This window comes from Vigna angularis, chromosome 1 (genome assembly GCF_016808095.1).
Source record: "Vigna angularis cultivar LongXiaoDou No.4 chromosome 1, ASM1680809v1, whole genome shotgun sequence".
Lineage (NCBI taxonomy): Eukaryota > Viridiplantae > Streptophyta > Magnoliopsida > Fabales > Fabaceae > Vigna > Vigna angularis.
This window is the reverse complement of record NC_068970.1, coordinates 57997805-58012587: the sequence shown is the minus strand read 5'-3', so window position 1 is coordinate 58012587 and position 14783 is coordinate 57997805. Positions and strand designations below refer to the sequence as shown.

General features: G+C 34.1%; 3 protein-coding genes across 4 annotated transcripts; 2 read left to right on the top strand and 1 right to left on the bottom strand.

Moving 5' to 3' along the window:
• The first annotated feature begins 2950 nt into the window (after positions 1-2950).
• LOC108323186 (UDP-N-acetylglucosamine transporter ROCK1) lies at positions 2951-7984 on the top strand. Its single transcript, XM_017555588.2, has 7 exons — positions 2951-3309; positions 5001-5049; positions 5155-5381; positions 6205-6403; positions 6490-6633; positions 7070-7144; positions 7593-7984. Exons 1-7 carry the CDS (start codon positions 3182-3184, stop codon positions 7752-7754), a joined length of 984 nt encoding a protein of 327 aa, XP_017411077.1. The 5' UTR covers positions 2951-3181; the 3' UTR covers positions 7755-7984.
• Positions 7985-9119: 1135 nt separating this feature from the next.
• LOC108325688 (uncharacterized) lies at positions 9120-9455 on the top strand. The gene has a single exon (XM_017558788.1). It carries the CDS (start codon positions 9120-9122, stop codon positions 9453-9455), a length of 336 nt encoding a protein of 111 aa, XP_017414277.1.
• A 1366-nt stretch (positions 9456-10821) lies between these two features.
• On the bottom strand, positions 10822-14389 carry LOC108341233 (BTB/POZ domain-containing protein DOT3). Of its 2 annotated transcripts, none has more exons than XM_017579012.2 (6): positions 14193-14389; positions 13998-14067; positions 12625-13523; positions 12163-12436; positions 11933-12061; positions 10822-11380 (listed from the first exon to the last, which is right to left on the bottom strand). In XM_017579012.2, exons 1-6 carry the CDS (start codon positions 14312-14314, stop codon positions 11003-11005), a joined length of 1872 nt encoding a protein of 623 aa, XP_017434501.2. In that variant the 5' UTR covers positions 14315-14389; the 3' UTR covers positions 10822-11002. The 2 variants fall into 2 exon arrangements, with proteins under 2 accessions (XP_017434501.2, XP_017434440.2); XM_017578951.2 differs by having other exon boundaries at positions 12163-12439; positions 14193-14387.
• Positions 14390-14783: the final 394 nt, after the last annotated feature.

Genomic DNA, 14783 nt, shown 5'->3' with positions numbered 1-14783 from the left:
TATTTTTACTTCATAAACTTTGATGAAATTTAAATTTTTTTATATCCTTAAATTTAAAACATTTTTGTTTCAAAATTTAAATTTTTTTTAAATATACTGATTTTAGTACAAAAATATTTCTTTTTAGTATTTAATATGTTTCGGACTTACATTAACTAAAACTTGTTCAATGATATAAATAGTTCAAACATTATTCTCAAACACTTATTAACGTATTAAACAAATTTAATATAATTGAATTATAAATATTATATTTATTTATTTTTAAAAATTAATGACTAAATTATATTAAAATTTCGAAAAAAAAAATTTTATTTTATTTTAAGAATTACAAATATATTTAACCACTGTAATATCATTAAATAGACTAATGCAATAATAGCAATAATAATTTTATTATTTTTATTAGGGTTAAATATGTTTTTAGTCCTTCAACTATCAAGCGATTTTGTTTTTCGTCCCTATTTCAAACTTTGTACGATTTGATCCCTCTCCTTAAAGAAATCATAATTTTTGGTCCTCCAAAACAAACGACGTTAAAAATTAGCTGAGGTGGCTAACGGTGTATGCCAAGTATTTTTTTTTTTCTGACACTCACTGAATCTTTCTCACCTTTTCTCTCTCTCTCGCGGTGTATTTCTCTTTCTGGTGCAGGAGCAAAATCTGTTTTTGAGAAGGCAGATTTACCAGGACAGAGGAAAGGTAGAGCCGGGGAAGAAATCCACTTGGAGATATATCCAATGCAGGGAACCTCATCAACCAATTTGATGGAAAGAAAGCCCTTGATGGTTCATTGAACATTAGCAAACCCTTTGTTAATCAGGCGCCCAAGTTGCAGAAGTCTAACAATCTTGAAACTGAAAAAAGAATCACCAACAAAGCTTTCGAAAAATCACTTACTGGTACAAGAAAGTACTTTCTGACATTTCAAACTCCAGGAAATGACGAGCACAGTTGAACAAGGTGGTGTCACTGTTGGGAGTTGGGGAGGATTAAGCACACAATGACTGCATGATTCTATACTAGATCTGGGGCAGTCACCAAGTTCAATATGCGCTCCTCACCCTGTCGGATACCTGCTACCATCATCCCCTTGTTAAAAAATCTAAGCCATCTAGACAACACCATTTCACTGTACCCATTTCCACTGTACAAGATAAAGTGCATTTTGGCACAAAGGAAGGAAGCGTATTAATGTCACAATAGTACTATTAGACCACAAATTTTATACATACTATTGGATTCAAATACCAGCCTGAACCTGAATATGTGAAATTGGTTGTTAGGAAGATGGGCATGCAGAGATGAATCCACATGAGACAACAAATGATACAATGCAGCAGAAGCTTCAATTACAGGAGGCAAGCCAGTATGGGACCCAGGCAAAGGGGAATAGGAGAAGAAATCGATCATTGAAATTGAAACACGAGCCCCATTCATCAAAGCATCAAACATACAATAGGCATCATGTTCGATGAATTTCTCAGATAAAACAATGCCCAGTTCACCTTCTGCCCCATAAGCGTCACTTAGCAACACGACGTCAGTGCGAAACAGCTATCAGAGCTTCTTCGGCGTGTCGCGACTCTTCGTTGTCCTAGATCTCTCCTCCACTTCTTCTCCGACAGCTCCTTCTTCGCCGTGAAGGAGCCCCTTGCAACGTTTGAGGTGTCATCCTCGTCGATTGTGGATGAGAGAACGGTGGTGGAGACCCAGAAGAAACAGCTGACGACTTCTTGGGAAACAAAAAAATACCAACGTGGCAAACGACACATGGCTAGACGTTAGCCACCTCACCCGATTTTTAACACCGTTTGTTTTAGAGGACAAAAAATTATGGTTTTCTTAAGGAGAGGGATCAAATCGTACAAAGTTTGAAATAGGGACGAAAAACAAAATCGCTTGATAGTTGAGGGACTAAAAACATATTTAATCCTTTTTATTATCATAAAAAAATGTTACAAATGTGTCTTTATTCATATATATCTACAATGATATTTGTTTTAACTCCATAATAATAATAGTATCTTGGTGTACACATTTTACTATTAATTTTATCAATCTATACAATTATATAAATAATTTCTTATTTTGATATATGCATTTATTTTTCATTTTTATCTTTTAAATAATTAATTTTTTAAAATTAAAATAATTACTTTGTCAATTATATCCTTTAAGTGACATTTTTTACGACTAAGTTTTTTTATTTGAGCATTTTTAAAATTTAACCAGTTTTTATATTGAAATAATTATTTATATTAAAATTGTAAAAATTATTTAAATTTAATAATAATTTTATTATCATGAAAAATGTTAATACAGTGTTTTCACTAGTTTTTATAAATATAATAGATAAAGTTGCATAAATTATAATGTTTATATTTTATTTAATAGATTAAAAGTTAAAAATGATATGGGTATCGATTTTTAACTCATTAGACTTAGCAATAGAAGAAGTATTACAAGAAAATGTTAGCATATAATAGAAAAGAAAAAACATCATTAAACAGTTTAATATACTAATATATTGTTTATACTTATTCGGAGTATAAAACTTGTTTTTCTTACCTTTTTGTGGATTAACAAATATTAATTATTAATATGTTAATTATATATATATGTTATTAAATTTGATGATCATTGAATTCAAACAATACTTGAAAAAAACCCATGTTAGTGAAATGTAATAAATATGAATCTTTAAGATAATCACTTTAATGATACATAAATTTAACCCTTATACACATATATGTAAAATATTTCTTATGAAATTAAATATAATGTTTGAATAACACTTTATTGTAAAAAAAACCTTGTATTTACTATTCACAACTGATATTCTCACTGTTATGATAAAAAAGAAGTGTAATAAGAACAGTTAATATCAAAAGCATTTTCAAATTTTCAGAATTCTTATTTTTACCACTGTTTTTCTTTTTTCCATGGATTTATTAAGGCCAAAAGCAAAAGCGCTGCAAATGTGCTGAAAATTCGTTCATTGAAACAGTGATGGTTGCGCAACGACGTCGTTCTGTTGCAGGCGTGGGTAGGGTGGTGGTTTACGGCGTTACTTGGAGTCTGTGATAGGTATGTGCATCTATATCATATCGACACTCAGTCACCGTCAAATCGAATCGGAGAATTGAAATCAGCAGAGGAATCAGAATCAAAGCCCCGAATGGCGCCACCACCCAAATCAAGAGGGGCTACTCAGGTAAGCAGCAATGCTTCCAGGATTCAGTTCTTTTCCCTTCTCCTCGCTCTGCAATACGGCGCTCAACCTTTGATCTCCAAACGCTTTGTCAGGTTTTTCTTTTCACACCACTTTTCACCTTCACCGTTTCAATTCTATACTTTCCTCTTTTCTTCTTGTTTGCGCGACCATTTTCATCTCCTTTGAAGTAAAATAAAAGTTCTGCAACTTGAATTTAGTCGCCAATTTTTCTATTACTACAAAATAGTCGTTACTTTAGTTATCGGAGTTAATAATATTTCCGGTCTGATCTATGCTGTAGCTGTTGTAGTAAGAGTGGTTAGAATTTAGTAGTAGTGCGGGTGGATTAGGAATCCTAATCCTAATTTGACTTAATTGAACAAACTATTTTTTTTAACTGTATAAAAGTCGGGAATGGTGGAACTTTGAAGGGTATGCAATCCCGCTGGAAAAGATTAAGAGTCTTTAAAGAGTGGAAGTCCAGTTGATCGAGTATAATGTATGAAAAAATTGTATGAATCATTTGAGAAATCAGCACTTGAATGTATCTTTTCCTTTTTTGTGTTGATGCTTGGGCATATGGGATTTGATGGCCTACGTAGTTTGGTGCATGGCTTTATCTGCAAGTGGGGATTCTAGTGAACCATTTAGATTTGGCTGCATTTTTTCACCTTGTTTCGCTTGTCATACTAAATTTACATAATTGAAGACAGCCATTTATAAAATTATGAAGTTGTTAAAATTCCTAACTGTTGATTTCTAATTAACGGCTATAATGACACTTATCCTCTGAAGTGCATTTTCCTCACTTTGGAGGAGCTAAATACATCCTTGTTCATTATTTTAGTGTCTGATAATGTTACAACTATTTGTCGGTTGCCCATGCAGTTATTCTTGCTCTAAATAGCATAAAGTGTTACATGATGTTTTAAGCATAGCCCACGTATCTTTGTCATGTGCATGTAGTCTAGAAAATATGAGAACAAAATTGGGCTGTTTTTCCATCTATTTTTTTAATATTTGTATTTACATAATTTTCCTTGTGCATGATTCCTGTGCCAGCAAATGTGCTTTCTGTTTTACTTAGTGGATACAAGGATGCAAATAAATTCAGTAAAAAGAGGGATACGTCACAGTTTGTTTATAACATGAAAAATTGATGATTAACACAAACATAAACTATAACACGATCACTTGAACTCAAAATGTAAGCATTTATGCATGGTTATTCCTAGTGAAAATCCTATAATCAAAATTAAAAAGAGGCACAGACGTTTCAAAACTCACCGTTAGTCATTATCCACTATCTTATTAGGGCCCCTAAGGGTCCTGCTAATTAGGGCCCCTAAGGGTCCTGCTAATTAGGGCCCCTAAGGGCATTGTTTAAACAATTAAAAGGAGAAAATTCTTATTGAAAATCACATGGGAAATCACAGAAAAGTGCATTTCTCTGCATCCCAATTAAAAAAAATCCCCCTTTTAATTACTTAACCAATGGGAAACTGGTTAGCATTTGCCTTCTATCCCAATTCCATTCCATCCAGACGGCACAAATAATTAAAATGGAAAAAATGCATATCCAAGATGGCATATCTGATTTGTGTATCGGGCCTGGATATGATGTTAACACCAGTATTGTTTGGTAATCATCATAATATTAATTGTGATTTGCCGATTTTAAAATTTAACATTTTTGAAGGCATTCATTTCCTTGGGCATCAAACCATTAATTGTGAATGACCATGTGAAGCATGTCTTATAACCTATTTTCCTCTTCCTGCAGACGTGAGGTTATTGTGACTTCATCTGTTTTGGTATGTGAGCTAGCAAAGGTAAATCTTGAACTGTTCTACATAGTTTTGGCATTGGTTATTGTAAAACCTGTACTATAACCTACTTTTATTGACAGTCATCCATCTCTGTGATCTGCCTTTTAGGTTTTATGTGCATTGTTTATCATGGCAAAAGATGGTACTCTAAGGAAAGCGTATAAAGAATGGACTTTGGTTGGTGCACTGACTGCATCGGGACTTCCTGCAGCTATATATGCATTGCAAAATAGTTTGCTGCAAATTTCTTACAAGAATCTTGATTCACTCACATTCTCAATGCTGAATCAGACAAAAATATTTTTCACTGCATTCTTTACATATCTCATATTGAGGTATGTTCCTACATTACAATTAATTAATATTTCTGCTATTTTTGGCAAGACCTATGTGTTCACATGTGTGATAGAGGATAAGCTAAATTATTATCTATGTTTGTTAAGTAAATGGTTTCACTCAATAGCTGTTGTGTCTGTAGAACAAACTCAAACTAAAAGTAATTTATTCTTAGGAACAGAAGTTCTACCGGTTTCTTGTGGTTTTGGCTGGTTAAGGTATATTTTTGGTGTTGTTTAGGAAGTTTGATTTGAACCTACTATATTCTTGCAGTTGGTGGGTTGGGTTAAGGCCATATGTGCACTTGGTGTTTTCTGGAACCTTCGTCTAAATTTTGTTAGGTGTTTTGGATATGTTGATTTCTTCTGTTGTTGGGGTGCTTCTGCAACACTTTCAGTGGGTGATTATAGGGAGACACTTTTGAGAAGCATTTCTTCTCTTCTTCTCTTACTTACTAGCTTCTCGTACTAGATTTCTGCTTTTCTTTGCTGTGTTTGGATGGTTCAACGATCTTTTATGTTGCTGGGTTTCTTTCCCTTCTTTGTGATAACTTCTGTTTAAATGGGTTGTCTTTATTTTTAATTCTTCTGTTTATAAGGTTATTGTTCTTATTGTTGGCGGGTACAAGTACTGATAGTACTTGACCAAATTATTAGCATAAACAGGATTGAATGAATATTGGATTAGGGTTTTCTTAATAGATTCATCCATTGTTGTATTTTCATATATTCTAGGTCATCATCATCATCTTTTCCTTCTTGAAACTTGGACCTATAATGCTAACATTTTACACTACATGCCATCTGATAATGCTTCATACAGACAAAAACAATCAATTGAACAGATTGGGGCCTTGTTTTTGCTAATTGTTGCGGCAGTTCTTTTAAGTGTTGGCGAAGGCTCTAGCAAAGGTTCCTCTAGTAGTAATGCTGATCAAATTTTATTCTATGGAATTATTCCTGTATTAGTTGCTTCAGTGCTCTCTGGACTGGCTTCTTCCTTGTGTCAGTGGGCCTCTCAGGTTACCACAACATTCAATTTCTATTCAAATTTTAATTGCTTTCTTGATCAATATTATTATTTATGTATTTATTCCTTCCGTCACAGGTTAAAAAACACTCATCATACTTGATGACTATAGAAATGTCTATCGTTGGAAGTCTATGTTTGCTAGCCAGTACTTTTAAATCTCCAGATGGGGAAGCTATGAGACAACATGGATTTTTCTATGGGTGGACTCCTCTTACTTTGGTAATGTTCTTACCGCTGTTTGACTTCTGTAATTTAATTCTTAGAACTGTTAGACTGTTGTTATGCTTATGCGTGAAGAGAGGAAAATAGACAAAGAATACTGAAAGGCTCAAATTTTGGCATTCTGCTGTCTGTCCCAAGCACATGAATATATACATGTAAATTGGGTCTGATACTTTTTTATATCAGGATTGGTAACAATTTTATTTTTGTTGGGGAGACGAGGGGGGTTGATTAATTCCCTCACATTCTTGTTGATGGCAAATCTGTGATAACTACATTACTGAATAGTGAGTATGATAACTACTTGGAAATTCAGATAATGGACTTTATAGTGCCTTGTTCTGGCTATTTTTATCCATAGCTGATGTGTCTTTAATAGATATTGATGTACATCAACTTTAAAACGTTACTTATCTTTTTTTATTCAATTCAGATTCCAGTAATGTTCAACGCCTTTGGTGGAATTCTTGTTGGTTTAGTTACAAGCCACGCTGGTGGTGTTCGAAAGGTAAGTTTAACTTTGTAAATTGTTATTGAATTACTTTAGGTATGCACTATCCTCAGATGACAAGTAAAATGGTGGTCAGGTGTTAATCAGCCCTTATTGTTAGTTTGCAATTTGGTCAATTAGAGAAAACAGATTGTATAAATTTGCTTTATCGGGGCTTTAATCTGAATTCTAACATGCATTATTAATGTTGATTAAGAGAAATTATTATTGCACCATATTGATGGAGCATTCAAGGCAGTAACTGCACAAACTTTTGGTCCTTCGAGTGATTACTAATTTGGTAGTGGACAACTTAAAATTATTGAGAAACTTGAGTTGCTGGACATGATGACAATTTTATGACTTCTGAAGTCATTTCACAGGAAATATTAGGGGAGAAAACACTCCGCATTTTTTTGTTTTGTACGAATCTACTTACAGTGGCATTTATTCAACGTGGTTGCAGGGCTTTGTCATTGTGTCGGCTTTACTCATTACAGCACTGCTACAGTTTGTTTTCGATGGAAAACCACCTTCGCTGTATTGCCTTGTGGCTCTTCCAATAGTGGTCACTAGCATTTCAATATACCAGAAATACCCCTATCAGGTTAAGAAGAAGGAGTCATAGAATCTGGCCTATTATAGCATGGGGATTTATTCATTAGTTCCCCACTAAAACTACTTTGTTTTTTTATCCTGAATATAGCATATTGTAAATGATAGAACATAGAAGGCAAAGCATTCTTTTCGATGTCTTCTCAGTCTCAATAGAATTAGGGTGTTATACAGAGTTTGTTTTGTTCTTTAATATTCTGGAATCTTTAAATGGTCATTTATTTGTCTCCTCTTCATTGTGTGGATAACAGGATTTTGATTTGAAATTTATATCATTGGATAGATTCCCGGTATATCACCAACGAAATTCACGCATAAAAACGTTTGTTGTCGATTAATCCTTTATCTCTGATGAATTTAACATTAGGAATATTTTTTATCAATTCCTACACTAGTCTAACACTAGATGTGCATGGACCCATTGTGATTAGATGTATGTATGGCACTTGCTTTCCACACCCTTGTAATTTCTTTCTGCACCAATTCAGAATGTGTTTTTACATTGTGGATTCCTAATCCGGAAGTAACTAATTCTGCTATATAATTTTGCAACTAAAAGTGAATGATCAATATATCATAAAAACAACTATTTTTTACATCGGTTCCTTCCCATCCAATTCTTTTTGTTAGGATCACTTGTGTGAATTTGAAACCAACCTGACGAAGAAGATTCAACAGACAGGAGAAAATACATCTTTTAACACACCCTCTTATATTAAATGAAATTTCTAGAAAATCATAAGCAGAATTTTGTATCTCACGTCCTACTTAATAACTTTCTTTTATGTTTTTTTTTCTTTTTCAATAAATTTCAACCAATATTAAAGTGTTTTAGGAGGTGAGTATTAAAGAATGTCTTGTTTTATAACTGACAAACAGATTTAATTTGATAGACCAACTTGAATAGCCTCTAAAAAAAGTTTGCTCCAAGTTGAAAAAAAAAATCTGAATTGTAGTCCATTTTTTATGTAATTCATTTTAAGTTGGTACGATCTATTTTAAAATAGTAATATTTTATTAAAAAACACTCAAATTAATTTCATTACGTAACTTCAAATTTTAAGAAAAACGGAAAGCTATCTTTTCATTTTGAATTGATGTCAACATTTTAAATTTAAGGAATAAATATTCTTCATGCCTACAATGTCGATGTAATACATGTTACCAACAATAATAAACATTTTGGCAAAGCCTGATTAGAAAAAAAAAAAGCATATTTTGAATCACAAAAGATCAAAACTGAAAAAAAAAAAAAGATACAAAAGGAAAAAACAAATTCTAAGATTTTAGGGGTATGATAAACGCACTAGAGGGTTTTTTTAGCATTGGAAGCAGTGCTTAAGGAAGGTCGGAGAAAGGTCCAAGCTTTACAGAAGAGATGGCGCACATCACAAACCTTCCGATGATGCCACTCATTCCTACCACTTCTTCAAATGAAATCAAAGAAATCGCATTTAAGACTGCACCTTCGGCTTCCAAGCTCCAAATCAAGTGCTTCCTAGAGTCCTTCTATGGCTTGGAGGTCCAAAAGGTGCGAACTCTTATCATGAAGGGCAAGAAGAAGCGTTACGCGGGTTCCTTGGTCGCAAAACCTGATTACAAGAAGGCCTATGTCACCCTCAAGAACCCGCTTTCTTCCTCCCACAACCCTTTCCCCTTTGCTTTCACCCTCCAAGACAACAAGAATGAGAAGACGTTGACCACTCACAGCTAGGTCTGTAGTTTTGTGGGTTTCAATTCACTCTTTTCTCTCTCTCTCTCTCTCTCTCTCTCTCTCTCTCTCTCTCTCTCTCTCTCTCTCTCTCTCTCTCTCTCTCTCTCTCTCTCTCTCTCTCTCTCTCTCTCTCTCTCTCTCTCTCTCTCTCTCTCTCTCTCTCTCTCTTTGTTCCATTTGGGCATAGAAAAACATAGAATGGTAACTACATTAGTTTGTTGGAGTTTATTGATTAACGAGGATTATGCTTCGTACGGTTTTAAGAAGTGGTCCACGTCTGCATTTTTGGCGCAATGTCGAGGTTTTTAGATTTGTGGCTCACGTTTATCTGTAACTTTCTGTATGGTATTTGTTTCAAAATCTAAGAAGTTTCTTGAGTCACTTCCCATTCAATTCATTCATTCTGAAATGGCTTTTTTATGTTTAGGAAAGTCAATTCTGAAATGAATGGTTTATCCCAAAAAAAAAAGTTAAATCCTTTTCTGGAATAACAAATGTTATAGCGAAATCATGAGGGTAATTTATAATAAAAAAATGTTATTTTTTTTAATTTTGATGAGTTGTGGTTGTCGGGGAAGCACACACTAATAAAATAGAATCATGCTCGGAATGAGAAAGAAACGATTCCACTACTTAGACATGCTAATGTTTATGTTGCCCATAGGGATGGTATTTTAGCTGAATCGATTGTTGACACAAATTTTTCTCAGTAATTCTGCAGCATCATGTGCTTGTTCTAGGAAGTGAGATCCATTGTTCTCTGTATATGAACTTGTTGGTTGTCATACGTCGTGTCAAGTGCAACCCTTTTGCATCCGAATTTGGAGCTATAAGCCTTCAAATTCTACTATTCCTGGTCCAATTGTGTCAGCGGTGTATTTTTTTCAGTACAGTTCAATAGTGATGTTTGAAATGGTAAATCATTCCATTTAGTTTCTTACAATGATAATTTGAATTGATGTATTAATTTTACTGATGTACCCGGAATTTGAGTTCGGAACTTTCAAGACCATGTTCAGTTTGTTGCTTACCTCGAACGTCAACAATCTTGTTGCTACGAACATTGAACCGTATGACCATGATTCCAAGAATCTTTATTTATGAAATCATTGAGCACTCAGTTGTTAAAAGGGACTTATTAATCACTAAACCAGTATAAGCAAACATCCTCCTAAATTACAAATGTTGTTTCCATTCAAGTTACATTTTTTGTTTTGGCTATGCTAGAGCATTGTGTCTTCCCTTCATCAACATTTTTTATGGTTCTTTGCTGAACTTAAAAGGTCGATGTTCTATCAACTGTAAGTTGTTAGGGTCCATGACTTGTATCGGTATTGTAGCTATTTTTCTGTTTTGTTCTTAGATGTGTAAACTTGTGTACTTGTATTGCTGCATTTGGGAGTCTTAGTCTGTATATGGAAGCTAAAGCCTATGACTAACAATATCTTAAGATACAAAATTTAGACCATGTGCTTCATATAAAGAATGGCTTGCTAGGTGTTTTTACTACAGTACTTTTTATGTTGAAACTTGAAGCAGGTAACACTTTAAGACATGGAGAGCCTTCTTCTAGGGTTTAGTATACGTAGAACGGTGTTTGGTGACTTGGGTGTGTCCTGTCTGTCTCCAATTTCAATTCCTGCTGGTTTTGTATGTAAGGAGTTCTTAATCTTCCGCCAATGTAAAATCCAGCCTGATGAATTCTTTGGCTTGTTGCTTAACTTTTCATACTCCTGTTGCAATTCAAAATAGTCATTCTGCAGATCTACCATTTTGGACTTTACATTCTCAAGTTCTGCTTTGAGTGCCTTAATGTCCATAGATGCAGATGTCTGGTTTCCTTCTTGTTCAGATTGGATTCCGCTTTGTGCTGGCTCCTTCTCCTGCATTGCTGTCCTCATTTTTACTTGCTCTGAAAACAGAACCTGCATTTCACTCTTGTTATATTAGCACTAGAAAACCATTCTTTGTACAGTAAACTGTTGTCAACTATTTTCCATTTGGATAGGATTGTTTTAAGCCTCTCCTTGATAGTTTCTGGGAGGGATTGGGAGTGTTTCTAATTTGTTTCTATTTTTCTGCCTATGAGGAGTATTTGTATTATCCTGCCTCAATATGATCCTTCTTTCCTTCTGATAAAGTTACTTCTTTCGTTTGAAAAATTGCCATTCACCTACAGATTCCGTTAGTGTTTTAAGGGTTTTCCGTTGAAAGTAAAAGTAAGAGGTCTAGGTCTATAAAGTCACAATTATTAATATAATAATGAACAGTATAATCTATCCTAAATTAGTTCAAATTTTTAATTGGTTCCTAAATTTGTTGAACAGACACTGCTAAATCTGAATTCGGAATTGTGCTATTATTTTTTGCTTTTTTTATTGGTGGAATGGAACCAGAAATTCCGAAATAGTTGGTCATTTGTTAATTTATCATGTATGAAGCTGAAATAGTTTGATTGCAGAGATTGCAAACTTTACCTGGACAACTGTTCTTAGGGGCAATCTCTCATTTTGTGCGGCATGAAGGCATGCATCAAGTGAGAGTTTTTCACAGTTCATGATTTTGCATAGTCTTTTACGATCATGCTCGCTTAGTGAAGGATGGGTCTGTAGGGATGTCAAATATCAGAATGTCAAAACTGTGTTTATAAATGCCTTTAGTTATAACAGGAACCAGAATTACAAAACATAAGAATTAAAATGATGACCTTGAGGTAGGTGTCAATGGCTCTATACAGACCGTCGTCATATGATCGAGAATTTTCGGGTAGCAATTCAGCAAATACTTGGAATTTAGTGATTGAAAGATTTGGATCTCTTGCAATCTCAGCTAGGTAATTGTCCAAGAGCCTACTAATATTGAATTTTCTCGTCTTCTGTTGCTGTTGCATCTGCTGTTGTTCATGCATCAAGAAGTATTCAACAATTCGTTGAACCACGTCTATGTCTAGCATGGTGCATTCTTCAGATGAATTAGTCATGCTACTAATGAGGAGGAAAAAAGGATAGAAAAAGACAATATAAATATTAGTTTCATTGGTCATTTTCATAATTCTAGGGTTTTATCTTTTGCATTTCTGGTTCAGAGTTGTGAAATCAAATTTGACCATTCGCATAATTTTGCCAATTCCAATTTTGAAGAAAAAAAGGGAGAATTGTAGCATACTCACATGACTGTTTTTCCCTGATCTCCATTTTGATATCTTGGAATCAGAAGATCATTCACCTCAGCGTCTTCCAACACCATACTCACTCTCTTTTCAAGTTCTGTTGTGAGAGCTGGTGAGACAGAATACATCATGGCCATCTTTAGCAACTGCAACATGAACTTACATGAGACTGCATCTGGCTGAGGAGGAATAATGCTTATCAGGGTTTCAATAATTGTCTTTTGCTCCTTGCTGTGCCCACTGCTCTCTTTCTTCTTCCCACTAAAAATACTGAATTGTAGGTTATACTTTTCATGCCCATATCCTCTTAGCCCTTCTATCTCCACATCCATTCCTGGCAGCCATTTCTTGGCATATTCTATGATACACTTACCGATGATCTCTGCTCTGGTTCCTTTTGCCCTTATTGCAGAAATGATCCTCATAAAATGATCAATGCGGAAGGTGGCCACATCATTGAACCACCAGCTTTCTTGATTTGGTGCTGCATCCTCACTTGTGTGATCATCTTTAGAAGCCTTCCACGCAATGGAGTCGCAACATCTTCTTACAATTTGGAGGTTTTCAGCCCATGGAGATAGGTTTTCACAAGATTTCAGAACAGTGATAGTGTCTTTCCATGAAGAAAGCACAACAAAGGTGAGGAAAGCTTCAGTCTTGGAAATTAGATTTCCATCTTCTAGTTCTTCGGTCATCTCTAGGAACTCTGATGCACATCTTAGTGCAGCTATGTTATCTGGGCTGAAGTCTACTGGGAGGCCATAACAGAACTTTAGAACTGTTTCAAATGTTTCAGACCCACCTGGGAAGTTTTCAAGCTTCAGAGCATTGCCAGAATTTGAGATGAAAGGCTGAATCTCTAATCGTCCTATGTAGCCGCACTTCGATATCAAGGGGTACTGTGGTTACAGAAAACGTTATCGAAGTACGTAATCATGTTACAGCAAAGAAGCTAACACACATAATGATTAAGACATAAGTTGCTTGTCTGTCTGTTACAGCAAAATGTAACTTCATTTCCATTATATGTTGTTTTCAAGATTTTGTAAGTATAATTAGGGTTGTTAAAAGAATATTCAAAATTGATCAAATATATACCGAATTGACATGCTAATTTTTTAAGCCTTGTGAAAATTTTAACTAAAACAATCATATTATTTATAAAAAATAAATTATACTCAGATAAAATTGTTTGAAATAAATTGGAATATAACTCATTAAATTGGAAAATATATTTTAAAATAATATGTTGTATACTCTACGATGCTATCAATTTCATGTGCTCTAAATACACAGCTGATTAATCTAAATTAAGAGGGAGAAGTACACAATTTTCTGCACTCGGTGCTTTAAACATGTCAAAGCATTTATACCTTGTGAACATTATAAGTGGTTTCCTGGACTTGAATTGAAAAGTCTGTTGGGATTTGAGGAGCAATGAACCTGCACAAGACCAACTCAGAAAAGAAACAAAAGAAAACCAGGAAGTGAACATACTCAAACATGTTACTGCAGAATTTTTAACTGTCTAATCCATACAAAAAAAGATGTTATTTTGCAGACTGTACCATGAGTGTTCTCCTTTGAAGCTATCAGCTAGTGCCGTGAGTTTGTTGGGAATGACAATGGTTTTGTCAGAAACCTTATCACTTGAGTCTTGTTGTGGTTGAGCCACTTGAAGGGATTTCATGGTGAGAGTGTATCTAATTGCAGTATAGTTGAGAGAGAGAGAGCATTTTTAATGAAGAAGAGAAACAAGAGAGCAATGTCCGTATTAATGCTAGAAGTTGATTCTGTGGTCAGTGTAGGACTGCAGTTAACACGGTTGGTGACTTGTTTCTTTCCTAACTTTAATAACATTCTGTTGCTCTGTCCAAATAATAATCTTGTAATTTTTCTATCTACACACATTTATATCTGTTTTATACATAAAGATAAAATGATTATCAAAGAATACATTTTTATATTTTAAAAAAGAAAGAACAATAATAAGATGATACACATTCATCTTACACATATTATAAAAATAAAATAATAATGAAAAATCAACTTTCATATTTTTTAAACAAAATAAAAAACAACAAATATAGTAATTTGTAAATATCAAAATACTATTTCTAAACAAAAAAAAAATAATATCAAATAAATGTGAAAATTTT

Bases quoted from the DNA above. Each gene is read 5' to 3' on its own strand.
- LOC108325688 (XM_017558788.1), top strand. From the start codon at position 9,120: ATGGCGCACATCACAAACCTTCCGATGATGCCACTCATTCCTACCACT.
- LOC108341233 (XM_017578951.2), bottom strand. From the start codon at position 14,314: ATGAAATCCCTTCAAGTGGCTCAACCACAACAAGACTCAAGTGATAAG. The intron at 12,440-12,624 runs GTGAGTATGCTA...CCTCCTCATTAG, and splicing joins GATCAGGGAAAAACAGTCAT to TAGCATGACTAATTCATCTG. The intron at 12,062-12,162 runs GTCATCATTTTA...ACATCCCTACAG, and splicing joins CCATTGACACCTACCTCAAG to ACCCATCCTTCACTAAGCGA.
- LOC108323186 (XM_017555588.2), top strand. From the start codon at position 3,182: ATGGCGCCACCACCCAAATCAAGAGGGGCTACTCAGGTAAGCAGCAAT. The intron at 5,050-5,154 runs GTAAATCTTGAA...TCTGCCTTTTAG, and splicing joins TGGTATGTGAGCTAGCAAAG to GTTTTATGTGCATTGTTTAT. The intron at 7,145-7,592 runs GTAAGTTTAACT...ACGTGGTTGCAG, and splicing joins ACGCTGGTGGTGTTCGAAAG to GGCTTTGTCATTGTGTCGGC.